Source organism: Coffea arabica, chromosome 2c (genome assembly GCF_036785885.1).
Source record: "Coffea arabica cultivar ET-39 chromosome 2c, Coffea Arabica ET-39 HiFi, whole genome shotgun sequence".
Taxonomy (NCBI): domain Eukaryota; kingdom Viridiplantae; phylum Streptophyta; class Magnoliopsida; order Gentianales; family Rubiaceae; genus Coffea; species Coffea arabica.
The window spans coordinates 67,479,896-67,497,523 of record NC_092312.1 but is presented as its reverse complement, the minus strand read 5'-3'; the positions used below and the strand labels follow the sequence as shown (position 1 = coordinate 67,497,523).

Genomic DNA, 17,628 nt, shown 5'->3' with positions numbered 1-17,628 from the left:
ACCCGGCAAATTCGTCCGGGTCCGGGTCCAGACCCGGACCGTTGACAGCCCTATTGCTAGGTAATCGTCAAGAGTGTTTATTTTTTCCACAATAGTTAGTTTGGAAAAGAGTGTGTACAATCATGTAATAAATTATGTATAATGAGTGAGCACTCGTACTCGCTAAAGAAGCCCAATATGATTTTAAGATTTGCTGAAAGCTGAAAGAGACATGCAACTTAGAACCGAGAAGTTAGCATTTTATAATATCAACGTATAGTTAGATTTTAGCTCCTAAAAATTTGCTAATTAGATAATTCTTAACCTTACATTGATGCATTCTTTTTACATGCCTATTTTAGTTCCTAAAAGTTAGCCAGTTTTCGACCTGATTCCCCTTTCAATTTTCCACGTTCCTATCCTACCCCTTAATATAATCCTTATATTTTTTTTAAAGTTTTTTTTCCCAAAAACGTTATAACTTGTCCGGCCCCCTTGATTCCCGCTCCCTCCTCAAAAATGTCATACTTCCTTTATCAATCACTTTCCCACATTCAAATCAGAAGTCAGAACTCCAATTTTCCCAAATAAAGCTGATAACTCTCATTATTAGAGGTACGAAATCCCACTTCATAGTTTGTCATCATGCATGCCTTATGTTGCATCTCTTTTCTTGAATTTTCATTTTCAGAAATGTGAAAATCAATTTTCTTTTTGCAGTACATTGTCGTTTTTTAATCTCAAGTGGGAAATGTTTCGTATGTAGTGATGCTTTTCATTGCTTATAGAGAATGTTAAATGAAGAATCCACCAACCTGATAACATTCCTCGCCAAAGAATTCTCGGTACTTATGTATGCGTGTGTCAAAAGTCTGTTTAGAGAATGTTTCTGTTGATTCATGGAGGTTAAAAGGTTGTTGTAGCATCATTTCGTGTGAAGGACAGTGTTGATAGGCTAGACCTGTACATTGGAAAGAAATGTAATAGGACACAAACAGTTTTAAGCAATGTCTGGAGATTCCCATTGGAGTACAAAGTAAACTTAGAACCTCCTTTTTTTTTTTCTCTCTCTTTTCGTGCTCAATGTGCCCACTAGCCTGTGCAGCCTGAGCCACTGTGCGATAGCTTGACTTAGAACTGCAATCTTTCTACGTTTAATGAGCTCAATGAGCCCGCTAGTGTGTGCAGCTTGAGCCACTACACACTAGCATAACTTACGAAGTTTTCAGCCACCCTGAACAAAACAGATTTCTCAATGTTCTGTATTCCTGATGGACAAGGAGAACTCACACCTTCAGCATAGGAGTAGGGAAATGGGCAGGAATTGGAGGATATGTTGTAGTTTTATCTCCTTTTGCTGTTAATGCTCTTCTGCATTCAAATATATATCCTTCAATTTGTAATGCTAGGAGGGAAGTTGTACATTCTAGTCAACTGTTTTCTTGAGCTGTTTGAGCAAATGAACTAATTTATCAGAAGTTTGAAGTTCACATGTTTGATCCTGTCGGTATTTGCTTATCTTTCTTATTCTATTGGAAGTTTCTTAAAGCCTGAATAGACCAATCTTATGAGGATATTATCTACAATGACTTAATCGCATGATTTAGACGCATGCATTTGAGCAATGGGCTTCAGTAGCTCTGCTTCAACAGCATCAGGAAATTTGAGAGAATTCCTTGGTTTATTAAAATGAAGAAAGCAACTCTAGGTTAGCTTGTCATTTGGAGGACTCATTCACAACAATTTAGTTTATCATAAATTAGTTATGCAGAACCTCAATAATTTGATGCGTTCATTTGGTAATCATGAAAAAGCGAGGCATGATTCTTGTCTATCTTAAACTATTGATCCAAAATTTGCTTTTAATGAAGTTATTGCCACAATGGATCGAATGAGGCCCGTGCATGTGAGGCAGGCAAGTGGATCAACCACGCCTACTTCAAATACACCTTCCTCTCCAATGAATTCAGCATTGAACCGTCACATGCGTTCGGGTTCAACTGGCAACTTCAAGAAACCACAACATACAAAAGCTGCAGCTCAGAGGCTTGCTCAGGTCATGGCACACCAGATGGCTGATGATGAAGATGATGAGGATGATCTTCTGTATGAGTACAATCCTTCAAGTCTCTCAGCAGGTATTGGGCTTGCAAGTTCAAGGCCAACAAGAGCTCGCTCTCCAATGGTAATGTTCTGATTTTGTTTTTGGTTTAATCAGGAGAAAATGTCATACTGTCTACACATTTACACTTTATCTGCATGAAGCAATAGCAACAAATGTATCTGAAGACTTAAAATTCACGACAAATTGCAGCTAAGTGTCAGCTAAGTATTTGGAACTATCAGATTCAGTTATGGCTAGAAGATATTTTTTCTTGTTTTGCTAAAGCATTCCTCTTAGAAATTACCTCAACATTTGATAGCAGAAATTTTCTTTTATGTTACGCTGCTTTTAATACTTTAAACTTGTAGATATGTTAGTTTTGTAGGAAACATGTAAGTATTGTTGTCATCTGAAACCCTTTTACAGCAGTTGTCCATTTCTTCTCTTAATCTCCTATTGCTCAAACTTGTTTTAGCATGTATACCACATAAATATTTTGAAAGCATATGTGGAGGGTGCATATTTATTGTCAATATTGGTGTGCCTTTTTCAGTTTAAACAGCAGTACTTGATTATTCATTAACATGTACTTCTCACTTGTTTAATCATCTTTCTGTAATGGCCATTTTTAGGATCACAAATTTTCCCATGATTTTAGGCCTAAAACTTTTCTGTCAACTGTTCTTAGTCAATTCGCAACCCCATGGAACAGTCTTCATCTCTGCGATCCACATCAGGTTTGCGAGCATCTCCAGCTGTTAACTCAGTGGAAAAGCAACCTTCATCAGTTCGTTCAACGGGAAACATCCGATCATCTCATTCCAATTCCTTGGAACAGATTCCCTCCAGTCATTCTCTTGTAGCTGGCCGATCAACTCAGTCCAATTCCTTGGAACAAATCCCCTCTAATTATTCTGTTGTATCTGGTCGTGCATCTCAATCAGCAAGCTCGGTTGATGAAGCGCAACCTCCATCTGCGAGTAATAATTCAGCAGTCAGTCGAACATCTCTATCCAATGGTGTTGAACAACCTCTCTCCGCTCGTTCACATAGCCGTCCAAATCTTGGTGTCAAGACAGTTCCCATGGTACCCCCCGCTGTACCACTATCACTTAGGTCCAATGTATCAGCTGTTCCAGCTGAGGTTCAACCAGAGAGTCATAAGGATAAAAGGTATTCCTTCTACAGCTTTAAGTGTTGTACATTGGGAGTTACATCTACATTGTTTTTAATGTCTTCAATAGGCAATAGCAGAATTCTTATTTCTCCCCAAGTCTTATCTACTTTTAGAACTTTTTTCGACTCAAAAACATGTCTTTGCTAATAAGTGGAAAAAAAAAGTAACTACCAATTGGTTTATCCCTTTTGACTTTGCTTAAGAATTAGAAAAGTTTAGCTTAAGTGTCTACTTGGTTTTCATTCTTCTTGGTTCAGTTGATCATAAATTCTTCAAATAAGCATATGTCCTACAGCTGTGGTTCTTACTGAATGATGTCCATGAATTGCTTCAAGCCCTTATAGTATGTCTTGTAATTTCTAGCAATTGTTACATATCATGGTTTAAGTAAGACTAAACTCTTTCTATTTTACTAATGCTTATGCAAACTGTAGCTCTCATTCTCTGAATTTCGCTGCACAACCAGGTTATCTATGGATTTTGGAACTTTCAAATACAAAGAAGCTGGCCAACAATTGTCCTCCTCTTCTGACCTACAAGATCAGGTCTGTTGATCTATCCATAAATTAAATCTGCCTTTGACAAATAACGTGTTTTTCTCCTGTATAGAGATGAATCATTCTTGATCCTACAATTCTTGTGATGCACATTTATGACATCATAATCACATGGTCTTGATCTCCATAATGGACTTCTAGAAACTGCTTAGGAAAGTTATAACTAATGATCATTGGTAGAGTAGTAACTTTCAAAAGAAAATATGTAGGTGTAGTAATGCATGTATTTTAATTGATGTTTACAGCATTAGTTCATAGATTTTGAAGATACTAATGAGGTTCAATTCAAATTGCAGATTGACATGCTCCAAGAAGAAAATGAAAGTTTAAGTGAAAAGGTGAGTCTGGTTGATTTCGTGCTTCACCCCTTGTTCTCTTATATTGGTTATTTCAAATGCCTGGTTAGGAGGATGTTTTGCCACTGGATGTACAATATTTTATCCTACTTCCATCTTAATATTTTCTTTTTCAGGTTCGACTTGCAGAGGAAAGATGTGATGAAGCAGAAGCTAGAGTTAAGCAGCTTGAGAAACAGGTAATCCTGCAAAGGGATCATCCAACATATTGTTGCAATGCCATCTGCATTTTATAATACTGGTAGTTTTTCCAGTTGAGTCAAAGTTGATTGTTTTGAGTGCTTATCCTGCTTGATTTTGTAAAATTCCTTTTTTATTGACAAAGTGTGAAAAACGGCAAACAGGTTATAAAGCTATGTGAAGAATTTGTATAAAAGGAGAGTTAACATCTTACAATAAGTTTTAATAGGATTTGAAAAGTTGCATATAGCTTTGTCATCAGTTGGGCCCTTTCTCTACCTTTCATGCATACTTTTTGAACAGAAATTACTGAATAGATTTAGGAGTTTCTATCCATTGTAAAAATAGTTTTTCTTCCCTTCCACGCTGTGCCAGTGGAGCCAAATTCTCCCTCTCTGGCATGTGTCTTGCAATGCCTCCAGAAAGCTCTGTCCAAGTGATGGATTTTTATTGGATTCGAAATAAGGCAGATAAATCTGGCTGTTTCAGAAAAAACCACACAATGAAATGTAGATTGCCTACATTTCTTGACTCCCAAATCATGTGCATCAATTACTTACCTAGCAATATTACTATAGTGCAATCTGCAGTCGCAAATAATTTGTAAGGATATTCTATGGGTCTTTCCAGAGGATAAGATGCCCCTCTTTTGCGTAGGAATGCTTTCCCCAAATTGACTCTATGTACTATAGCAACTACTTTTAGAAGAATGTTCTATAGCATTTAGTTTCAGCGGCTGCTCTTACCTTTCAGGCTCCAATGCTTCTCCTAAATCTGATGCTTTTTCTGACTTCACTCTGATAGATTCAATTAATCTGTTCCTAGTAATTGAAAGTTAAGTGAAACTGTCACGATGGTGTCTATTTACTATTCATCTTCCTAAGCTATACCACCTTCAGCCTCACATGGATGTGTTTCCCTCACTGATTTTCATCCCACTTGATGCTATACCAAAACTGCAAACATGATTTTTACCTGCCTGTTCCTAAGTATGCCCTTCTTGTGAGGCCGTATTTCAAATAGAATTGTTAGTTATAAGTTTTGCTAGTGGGAACCTCTGAGACTTTGCTCTTGTGATAGTGCCCAGTGCTGTCTAAACAAAATGGTTCTTCTTAACAATCATCTATGATGATGTCATTTATCTTTCGTCCTACATATGTTCTTACTGGCACCAATGATTAGCAACTTTCTAGAATGATGTTGTTTGGCTACTATGTTTGAAATGCTAAGTTGTTCATGGCAAGAAGTTTGTGTTGTTAGATTGCAAATCTCGGAGAAGGGACATCATTAGAAGCTCGTCTCTTGAGCAGGCAAGATTTTAAACTCTAACATATCTATCTTCACAATTGCCTTCTCAATAATGAAATTTCTTTGATTTTGCATCACAGGAAAGAAGCAGCTCTACAACAAAGGGAGGTATGTACAATGAGAAAGCTGTTATGATTCGAGGAAAGTAACTGCCATTTTTGGTTTATATCTGTTGTCTAAGGTGCATTGTTATAGTTTTATCAAATGCACATTGCTTACATTCTGTTTTCATGTGAGTCTTTGTGGCTGCATCTTCAGCTCTCATTAGGCCTAATTATTTACTTGTACCAAGTTGCAGATGTTTTTTACAGTGTACAAAGGATGTTGCTTCGATTATGCAATATTTCTCCTTTCCATCCTGGACATTATCTTTATCTAAAGTGGATAGTGGACTTGGAATGACATGTGATTTGATTGTGTAGAGAATAAAACTGAGTTTCATTCATTTCTTTAAGCGCTCAATCTTTTAGCTTTCATGATAAGAAGCTCTCATTCATCTCAAACCCTTGACCTGCTAGAAGGCATAGTGTGATCTGAAGATGAACCCTCCCTGAGGAAAGAGTTACTGTGCCTGGTATCATCTTATTTGCAGCAGGATACTTTTGTTGATCCTTGTAGATGCTTCACTTTTTACTTGCTTCAAATGAACCTTGGGATGTTGATGTTGAGCTTATTTATTGTGAAATTAATGAAATTGGCAGTTTGATGCAACGAACAAAAGAAGTTACTCCAGAACACAAATTTTTATGTTGTTGAAGGTCCAGCATTTTTAACTGAATCCAGTTTTCTTAATAATTTGAGTTGGTCTTCTAGTTGTCTTAGATCATAGGATTCTAGCAAGATACGTTTCTGATAGCTCTTGCTAGTATGTAGACTGAGGAAATATTCATTTACTTGAGAATATTTGATAGAATAATCAATAGTAAGTGTATGCATTTCCCCCTTCTAAGCCTATGGCTATATTAAGATGGAATAATTTTTGAAAACATTGTTTAAGAAAACTTCAGGCACATTCTCCAACAACCATCTTATGTCAGATACCATACATCCAAAAATAAATTACAGTACTACTTTTATGAAAACATTTAGAACATTGGATAACTATTTTTGGGTGACTGTTTAGTAGAAGCCGTTTACATGGTTGTCAGCGCTTTAAATGCTAGTTTAAGATGAAAGATCTTCTGTCTAATTTAGAAGCACTAGCTTGCCAGGTCAATGTGGCTTTGAAAAGGTTTTCTTTTGATAGTTATAAGTAGTGCTAGTAAATGGTTGCAGACATTCTACAGTCTCATAAGGCGGATTTGCTGAAGTTTTAGTTCATGGGAAAAATTACAATTGGCTTCTGTATTGAAATCTTTTGTAGGTTTCATGGTAAACTGACTGCACCTGAATATTCCATCAGCACTATTCTTGATAGCAAACAAAGCCTTTGCTAGTTCTCTGACAGATTCAGATATTTTACTGGAGAGTTCTATTATTTTGCTTTGATAATTATAGAAGTTTGAGTTATGTTGTCCAATGATATTGTCTCAGACCTAATCTTGGTTTATCCTCTTTAACTCTTATAACAATAAAAAGTTCTTGATTTACTGGTTAAGAGAGTCTTACTTGCGTTTGGCTCCACATGCAAATGGGTACAAGTATGAAAGTCCATTTTGAAGACATTGGCGTGTTGGATGAAAGGCTAAGAGAAATCCACAAGTTAAAGCACAATGGAAGATATCGTGGGACTATTTGATTGAAATAGAAACGCCAATGCAATTGAATTTGCAATTTCCATATATTATAGGGAGAATATCGAATCAAAAGCAAAAAGAAAAGCTTTGCACTAGGTTTTCTATTGTGCTCAAAGCGAAGAAAGATTGTTGGAACTTAGCTGTAAAGTTTCAAGATAAGCATATGTTTTGATCTTGGTTAGTCACTTTATTAAAGCTTTCTGTATGAAATGTACGTACGAACTTATGGTCTTATGTTTCTATTGAGGTGCTCCTATGTTATTGTTGCCCAATATGACAAATCCGTGTAAGGTAATATTATCATGACGACGCAAAGATGAGAGTATTAGATTTTAGGGCCTAGCAGGTTCTCTAGAGCTATAACATAATAGGAGTGTACTAATTACGTAAGTGGATCCATACTGGCGGTTTTTTCTTGTTTCTTCAAGTTGATCATGGCTTTCTTCAAAGATAGAAGCTGTTTGTTAAGTGATAACAATGCTAGTTTGCATCACCTTCCAATTTGCGAAGGTTGTATCCCTTCTCTCAACCTACAGGGTTTCTGATCTGCAGGCAGTAGTATTATGCAGTTTTATTACCTATTCAATTGGTCCTGGAGTTTATTATTAACATCCATATTTTTTAAATGATCTGTACTCTTGACCATAAGAAATAAGCCAAAGTTATCTCTAGTCATTACTGTTCATCTAGTTATCAAATTGTTTTTTGACCAGGGCCTGTTTCGTTCTTCCACTCTGTGGCATCATTATTGGAAATCTCTCTGTGTCAGGATTCCTCTTCTATAGTTCTGCACTTAAATCTGATGTCTTCTGAACAAAGTCTGAATCCAATGTTAACTACTTGACACCTTCATGATCTAGACTGAAACAACTAAGCCTCAAAAAGTACTCATTTGTATCCTTACGAATTGATGTTGGATTCACTTTAGGTGATAATCATTTGTAAGGAAAAGGTATTATTCTTATACTAATGTAAGCTGTGGTATTATTTTTCCTTATACTAATGTAAGGAAAAGGTATTATTTTTCCTTATACTAATGTAAGTTGAATGCAGTATTATTCTTATCCATTTATTTGTGGTCCTTTTGGCTACATGAAAAGGTATTGTATTGAAATGTTTTCGAGGGTCTTTGATTTATTTGACGAATAATGCAAAGAAAGACATTGCACTGCAATGTTTTCTAGGTTCTTCATTTCCACGGTGAGGACATTAGCCTACGAGTATAACTGACATGAAATGAATATTAGTTATCTCTTCTTAATGGCTTTTCATAACTAGATGATGACAGAATTCTCTCTAGCTCTAATGATTTCAAAGCTTAATTTGATGACTTTATTTTTTTCTTTTCCTATTTTAACCTGTATTTGGTTTTGAATTTGTAAAGCATTTAATCTTCTTGCATGATATGACTAGATTGTTTCAAGAAATCACTTAATTTTACTTGTTTGGCACCTAATCAGATTACTGAAATAGTTGGAGAAGTGAGCATCTTTTCCTCCAAGGAGTTGACTATTTAATTGGTTGAAGCTGATACTGATAGGCATATATTAGGTCTGAAAACTACAGATGATGTATTAGTGTGAAATTTTAGAATCATATAAGTAGAGAAGCTGTATAACAGGATTAGTGACACAGAAATGCTGATCAACTGAGGTGAAGGAACATCACCGTGCTCTTCCTGGATGAATTGTTTGTACATGTCACAGTTATACTTGCAACAGAGTGATCGAACATCGTGCTTTCTACAGAATAAGTGTTAGCTCTCAAGAAGCAAACACAGAAAATAATTGTCATGGACAGTAGGCACAGCTTTCCATGCACCAAACACGGCAAAAGATCTTTATAACTATATTTGGGCCCTAATCAGTAGTTTTCATTTGAAGTAGATCTTTTTTTTTAATATTTAATTTTCTTTAGGGAGATTTCGCCATGGTGAATGTTCTTTTGTTAAACTTGTTGCGCATGTAATGTAGATGCATAAGTACTTATTTTAGATACTTAAGTTCAACCTTGAATATCTGCAAATTATGCATTTTACCTGCAGGCTGCTCTGAAAGTTGCAGCACAATATGCTGGACAAGGTGAGATTGAAGCATTGCGTACAGAAGCTGAGGTATGAAAACTTCTATCTTGTACATTTTGCTAATGACATTTTCTGAGTCTTTTATGTTCTCAAGTAATATAAGATGCATGGTAGCATGTTTTTAATTTTGTAACTTTGAAATAGACTGCTAGAGATGAAGCAAATTCTGCTCTGGAGCAGCTACATGAGGCTGAAAGAGAAGTTAAGTTACTCAGAACAATGACACACAGAATGATACTGACTCAGGAAGAGATGGTATATTGTTTGTGCCATTGTTCATTGGATGTTTATTGATTTGTTTATGTGTCATATGATTTACTGTCTTACACCTTAGGAAGAGGTTGTTCTAAAGAGGTGTTGGCTCGCTCGGTATTGGAGTTTATGTGTCCAATATGGTAAGTTCATTTAGCAAATAGTTTAAAATCATAAGAAGCTGATTCATCATTGTCTTCCGTTCAATTAATGTCATGGATGGCTTGATTAAATGGAAACTGAACAGAGAATTCTTTCCATCCCTCATTACAAGTTCTATGTGCTTACTCATATTAAGTTATCCATTAAATCTATTTCATATCAATATAAATACTTGTGTTTCCTCTGTGTAAACTAAAATCAGCTTTGTGACGGAAAGAAAGGCGTTGAACAATTGAACTAGACATATAAAATCCCTGAAATTACAGATACAAAAGCTTTCCACCTGAAACCATTTGAGGAAAAGGGGGAAAAGAAAATTAAAGTACTGTTTAATGCAGACGGTTTAGAGAAATTTTCCAACTCTTATGTAATTGTGAAAGAATCCTCAGGGAGCAGATTCAGCTCACATGAATCCGTAGCCTTCTACAGCTAAAAAGCCCACTCTTTATCCAGTTGCTTTTGGCATCTCTCTTAGACTATATAATTGATTGCAGTCATCTGAGTTATCTTTTGCACTCATTTATAAGATCTTTCCACTATAATAATGCTGAATCCAAGACAAGTAAGCAAGTTTTTCCATATTATAGATTAAAAAAAACCAGCCCATTTTTCCTCAAAAAAAGATTGGAGTGAATAACATCGTCAGACCGCAAACTTTTCCTCATCAAGATTAGAAGAATACTTGTAACTAGTTTCTAAGTGAGTCTGAAAAGGTCTAAATACCATGTACACTTGCAATATTACTTTGTAGAGGTGGTCAAGGCCTCATGTCATGTCAGCTGGTAGCTGACTTTGCAAAACTAGCATACAGTCTGTGTATTGGTTTACATCAATGGCAACATTGGTATAACCGATTTGCTATCACAAGTTCCCTTTTGAGTACCATCTATGCTAAGGAAGAGAAACTGGGGACTCTGGGATACCATCTTGCCATTTACTGTCTTCTCAAATCCATTTGATGCTGGAGCACATAGACCTTCTTGTTATTTAATCCTACAACTGATTGGTTAAGCAGTTCATTCAGAGATTATTCTTGTAATGTATTATCCATGTGCAGCATATTTCTTATGATAGGAAACTGTGTTGTCTTGCAGCCCTATTATTATTCTTTTTATATGCTGCAGCAACAGTTATTTCTTCTAGTTAACATAGAATCTTAATTCTCTTGTGGTTTTCTGAACCCTTAAAACTATACAATATAGTACTTTCTCTTCAATAGTCTACTTTCTGAACCCTTAAAACTACACAATATAGTACTTTCTCTTCAACAACATACATTGATCGTCTGTAATTCTCCCACCACATTTCTACAACACATGGCCTTAGTCCACTACTTGTATTGGCCAAATCAACTTTAGGTCTTATTTGCCCTGAGGCGTAATACATATACTTCCTTGGTTACCCCATTTGGTCAATGAGTTAGACAGCTGATTACCATATAGATTCTGCAATTTGGAATAGAAGTGAAGACTTTTCAAATGCTATTCTCTTCTTCACCGTATTTAATGTTTAGGTAACAATGTCTAAACCACATTCACTTCTGGTCTTTCCTTAGGCAAGGGGATTATATGTCAAGGAACACCCAAAAACAGAATCAATTTTCTGTTTCTCTTCTGTGAGAGGTTGGTGATTCAAACTTGTTTTTATAGGTATTCACGCAGAGCTAGCTCCAGCTAGACATAAATATTGGTCCTCTTTTGCCCCACTTCCCAATGAAGTTGTCTTAGCGACTGGCGAGAGAGCAAAAAATGAAAATGCCTCGGGTAAAGTCTCTTACTCTGCTTGACAGAATGAAAGAAGAAAACAAGTTTCATGTTTTTTGCTTTAAATAATTATCAACTGGATCGTTTTATGTTCTTAGATTTGCCTTTGTTGCCTTCTCATATCTCTTCTATCATCTCCAGTAAATAATGATGTAGAGGAGAGAGACAAAGTTATAAAGGATAATCATGAACTTTCATCAGAAGGAAGTGTGGAAAGCATGCTTTTTGTGGAGAAAGGTCTGCGAGAACTGACATCACTCAAGGTTTTGACAAATACTTCTTGCCATGCTGTATGCTAGGTTTCTCATTTGCTGAAACTAATGCCTGTGGTACCTGTCACGTTCCTTGAAAGCTTAAATTTGTCTGAAAAGCTTTCAAGATACGTAGGTTATAATCTCTTTCATTAGTTTGTTTTAGTACAAAAATGTGATAAACTGAAAATTGACATGCAAATGTCCTCATGCTTTGGAAACCCTACAACTAACAAGGACTTTACATGATCTAAAACATATGGGAATTGGTACATCATATTTTCATAGAGTAATCAGCAAATATCAACTTTTATATGGTGGAAAATGTTTTGTAACCACAATTACATTGAGTAGCACTAAATTATCATTGTATCACTGAGCTTGCCACACTAATAGAACATATCTGCTTCAATCGTCCATTCTTGATTTCTTAGTATCTTTCAAACCTTTTTATGAGTCGGACATTGACTAAATATTTGTAGAAAAATGCAGACTCAGAAAAATGATCTACATCTGGTAGTTTCTTACATAAATACTAATGTCTTTGCTGTAAACGTTGTCCAGATGTTCATGACAATAATGGAACTAAAGTTCCCTTATTAGGTTAAACAGTGAAAAAAGCACTTTTGGTGTTAGGCTTAAATGAGAACCAACTATTGTGATTAATCATGAAGCCGGTCTACCATTGAACTGTTTTTATGTGGTCATTTGTGGCATAACATTCCTTATGCTTATCCCCATATGGATTACCTGTTTGATTTTAATTCAATGTTTGACATGTGTTCAATCATATCAAGTGGCTGGTCCAAATATTAGTTCCACCTTCTTAAGTTTGATTGCATTATACTTTTAAACCTCTCTTGACTGAAGTTGACTAAAAAGAACAAATATCTACGCATCATTTTCTGTTACTTTATGTGCACTTCATATCACTTGCCTCCTTATTTGGAGGTTTGCTTGAGGATTCATTGTACATCTTGGTGTAGTTATTTGAATTCATTTCCCTGTCAAAGGTAGAAGAGGCAATAGCTGTTGCAATGGCCAAAAAGAGACGTCCAAGTCTAATAAAAGGTATTAATCTAGATTTTGTTTAGCCAAAGTATATCTAATAGTCAGTATATGATTCCTGCATCCCAGCATATGATGTATAGAAAAAGTTTCATGCAGGTAGGTCATGTGCAAAGCTGAAGGGCTTAGGTTAGAAAGACATAGAAACCATAGAGAAAGAGTGCCAGACATGGGAAATAGTACATAAAAAATTAAAAAGAGATAGGAAATACCATCACATAATGCGATTCATGGAACTATTTCTTTTGCCTCAATCTATAGTTTTTTTTTTTTTTCACACGAGTCATCATATAAGTATCCCATCTGGTATTTTTTCAATGAAATGATCTACTTTCGTTTCAGTTATTATTTCATTTATCAATCCCATTTGTCAGTAATTTTCCTCTTCTCTTGGTATGCCTGTAGATGAGTTGAGACTACCAATTGAAGGCCAGCATTTTGCAGAAGCATTTGGTAAGTGACATCAATAACACCGATTGAGTACCATTAGTGCCTGATCTTCTTCTTTAGTTCATCCAACTTTACTGATGACGGTTCTCTATCAAGGGACACATAAACATGAGCCTTGGCCAACTGATATGTCGACTTTTGCAGATTGCTTAACAATGTCATTCTATGCTCTTTGTCCCAGTTATTGTGATCTATAGAGGAGTTTTGAACGCCAGAAACAAAGTTTTTGATTTTACTCTTTAAATTGCGAAGCCTGGTAAAATGAGTAGTTTTAAGCAGCAATAAGTCAATCAACAAGAATATCCTTGGACAATTAGCTAAACATGCATGGACTAATGAATCAACTATTGCAGTTTCATAGTTATTGTTATCAATACCTGTTACGTAGGACTTACTTTTGACTCTACGTTGTGGATACTTATAAATACATTGTTACATGATGCGAAGGGATTCTAAATGAAACGGCAGTGTTCTTGTTATGTATGACTGAGATTTGGCATGAGGGAGATCACATATGACGGCCGTTTGTACCTAATGTAGACATGAAATGCATCAATCCAGATACTTCTATTAATATCGAATTCATTTTGGAAGGAACTTTGAACCTAATTATGCAATCTATTCTTGTTGCTTATACTTCAGAACTAAGCCCAGAGGAGTCTGAAGATGTACGTTTCAAGGAGGTATATTCATAAAGCTCTTTGTTTTCTTATTCTGTATTGAGTTTCTTGGTTGGTTATGTATTAGCCATATAGATTTTGTGAGACGATTAGACGTAAAGCTAACAACTTAATGAGACTCTCTCTTTCTCTCTCTCTCGAACAGACAACAAGTGTCAAGGTCTTTACATATCTGTTTGTGCGTGTGTATTTCCACTTATATATGGCAGGGATGCAGACAAATCAATGTAGTCATATAATAGGTCCTGAAATTGGTTGCCTGTTAATTTTAGAAGAATGAAGTCAGAACCTTGTAGTATTGTTTATAGTAAAACTCAAAACTCCTCAAATTGTCTTCAATAAACTGCAGCAGACTATTGTTTATAGTAAAAGGAGTTCAGTAGCAAACGAATGAAAAATTTTGTACTTCTGTACTTTGCACATTTGAAATTGATCCACGGGTAACAATATTATCAATAGGCTTGAATAGAGCTTAAAGTGGAATTTCTCAATTCTATTAGTAAAATCTTTGAATCACATTCACATGATGCATCAGAAGCTTGGATGGATTTGTAACCCTTGCAGGCTTGGCTCGCTTATTTCTGGAGAAGGGCAAAGAATCATGGAGTGGAGCCAGACATTGCAGAGGAACGATTGCAATTTTGGATCAGTCATGTTGAAGAGAGCTAAGTGTCCGTATCAAGTAGGGAGATATTGATGGCAAAATAGAAACCAGGAAACTAAATGAGAGTACCTGATTGTCAACAACTAACACATTGGCAGTACCTACAGGAAAGACCGACAAATCAGCAAGAGGATAATCTAGCCTTCATCAAAATTTCTAGCAGAAGATTTCCAGTTAAAATTTCTCAAAGAAAAAACCATCTATTTGGGAAACTAAAGAGTGAAAACACCGGGAAGCAAAAAAAATTGATAAAAATATAGAAAATAAGAATAGCAACATGGTTATGGCACATATTAAATCTAAATACCATGGAAACACAAACTGCATACCATCTTGACCAGCAGTAACATTTCCAAGATCACCAGCATGACGGTTCTCATCGCAAGGAGCACCATGCTCTTTGCCTTTTGGATTGAAATGTGGTCCTGCATATGAATAGTTAAAGATATCTAAAGCCAAAGGCAAAAACAAGTACTTGGTAAAATGGGCCAACAAGTTAAGATAAACTTTATTTCATCGTAAGATAGGTGGATGTTCAGTCAATGCATCTTAGGATTCCCTCAAATAATCTATTCAAAGATTTTCATTTCCTCAAATATTAATCCCTAAAAAAGGATCTCCTACAATTTGTTATTTTCTTTTTGATCTCCATCTTGAAGGAGCACTCAGCATGATTCAGCCTCACCCTCTCTTCGTACAGCAAGAATTCCTTTCTCACACACAAACACATTAAAGGCACAGAAGGACATGATCTTGGGATGTGCAAGCAACACCATTTCTTACCCCACACATACACACACAAAGGAAATGTTCTATTCTGGAGGGCCTATGATCTGTACTGGTTGCTTGTTTTTGGATTGTAGTATCGACAATAATAGGTCGCAGATGACAGCGGTTGGAAGGTCTTAGCAGTTCAAAGGGCTGCCATATTGGATATGGGCGACAATGAGGACCTAAATAAAGGGTTATGGAATGTAGTCACGCAAAACTAGAATTAGAAGGTTTTGCATAATTAATGGCAGCCACAAAGATAAAAATCTAATGCATCACAGCCCAGATTCCAGAAACTACACCTTTTTCGGGTCAACCTTGTAATGAACATCTTTTTCTTTTTTCTTTTTTTTGGGGGGGGGGGGGGGGGGGGGGGGGGGGGGGGGGAGGGGAGGAGCTGTAACGAACATCTTATGTGAATGTACTTTGGAAAAACAATATTGCTACATTGCCTTCTTTCTTGTTAAGTATTATCTAAAATGAAGTCCAGAAAAGACAAAGACTAGAAGGTACAAGTAGGAAGGAACTGGAGAATAGAATGATATTTCAAATGCATCATACTTAAGTTATGCACAAACCTAAATAGAAATATATGGTTTCTCTTGTAGACATAGTGGTATTTCATAAATATGTAAACTTTGTAGAATATATCATGGACAATACCAGTTGACATGCAGCCATTCGTTGTGTCTCCAAGGGCATGGACATGAAAGCCATGGAGCCCTGGTTTCAGACCGGTGATTGTTCCAGTAACAGTTGTAGGGCCTGGAATCAATGAAGAGAGCATTTGCAATTAAATTGCTAACGGAACATATATTACATGACACTGCAAAGTAACGACACGAGGCATTTTTTACCATCTCCTTCTTGGGTCAAAAAGATGGTGCCACTCACACACTCATTGCCACTAAGAACTGCAACAGCCTTCACCATTGTCTTTCGTGATCTACAACACAACAAAACAGTTAGAAATATATCAAACAAGGAAATCAGAGCATAGTGAATTGGCAGATAAAATAAATCAAACAAAGGGACACACATTTATTTTTTCTACACAAGCTCCAAAACCAACAAATTCCTTAAATCCACCAAAACATAGCCAAACCAGGAGACAAGCAAACTCGCTAATACATATTGTCCCGTCAACATAGTCAATCAACAAGTAAAGGGGGTCACTTGTCAGGATTCAGGGTAAGAGACTATTCAATTCTAGAAGGGTCTGACAGATTTTATAGAGTAATGGGTGAAGAGCAAATGAGGGAAGTTGTTGGTGGGGTGGGAGTTGTTTCAGATCAAATATTCAAGGGGATCTTTATCCATTCTACTCTAAGCACCTAGTCATCATCACACCTCAGCTACCCAATTCAAAACTAATTGTGTTACTGCAAATTTTGTTTGCTTTTTTGTAAATTTTTTGAAATAAGAAAAGAAATTGTGAGATTTCGTAGAAAAATTTTCTCGATATATATTTCAATCACTTTTTTAACTCATATATATTATATCACAATTATATTAAAAAGAAATCCAAAATCTTGCAGTCTAAACGGCTCTCCTGTATGACTATGAAGTTTTTTTTCTTAGGAATAAATTTTTTAATACAGGAAAAAGCATTTGAGTTTAATATATCTCACCACGTTTTAGTTTAGACTAGTGAGTAAATTGTTTTAGAATAAATTTTATATACACTGACAGTGCACATACTATTAAAATTAGATACATGATATATAAGTAAAATTTGAATTTCAAATTTAAATTCAGATGCGTTGTCATGCATCCATCTAATAGTGATGATATATACATTGTTAGTGTATTAAAAAATAGTGGTTGTATATATTTTATTAGTGTATAAAGGATTAATCTATTGTTTTAGAGTAAAATTTATATAATCCATTATTTTAGAAGAAATCTTATATATACTGACACTGACAGTGTATTTTATATATACTATTATAATTGAATGTATGACACATGAATAAAAATTTGAATTTTAAATTTAAATTCAAATGAGTTGTCATACATCGATATGTTGGGATCAATTTTAACTCAAAATTAATAAGTTAACTTAAATGGTGATTTTGACCATTAAA

At 35.6% G+C, this 17,628-nt stretch overlaps 2 protein-coding genes across 2 annotated transcripts; one reads left to right on the top strand and one right to left on the bottom strand.

Moving 5' to 3' along the window:
- The first annotated feature begins 137 nt into the window (after nucleotides 1-137).
- On the top strand, nucleotides 138-14,775 carry LOC140035761 (uncharacterized). Its single transcript, XM_072077126.1, has 17 exons — nucleotides 138-594; nucleotides 1,851-2,164; nucleotides 2,772-3,256; nucleotides 3,727-3,805; nucleotides 4,114-4,155; nucleotides 4,290-4,352; nucleotides 5,614-5,663; nucleotides 5,742-5,769; nucleotides 9,442-9,510; nucleotides 9,625-9,735; nucleotides 9,815-9,875; nucleotides 11,544-11,657; nucleotides 11,799-11,920; nucleotides 12,922-12,979; nucleotides 13,382-13,429; nucleotides 14,069-14,109; nucleotides 14,671-14,775. The coding sequence occupies exons 2-17, from the start codon at nucleotides 1,862-1,864 to the stop codon at nucleotides 14,773-14,775; spliced, it is 1,779 nt and encodes a 592-aa protein (XP_071933227.1). The 5' UTR covers nucleotides 138-594; nucleotides 1,851-1,861.
- Nucleotides 14,774-16,555, bottom strand: LOC140035760 (superoxide dismutase [Cu-Zn]-like; the record flags this gene model as incomplete). The annotated part of the gene is made up of 4 exons (XM_072077125.1): nucleotides 16,399-16,555; nucleotides 16,205-16,306; nucleotides 15,100-15,195; nucleotides 14,774-14,871 (listed from the first exon to the last, which is right to left on the bottom strand). Coding segments are annotated over exons 1-4 (372 nt in total), but the record flags the coding sequence as incomplete, so codon positions are not given.
- Between the last annotated feature and the right edge of the window lie 1,073 nt (nucleotides 16,556-17,628).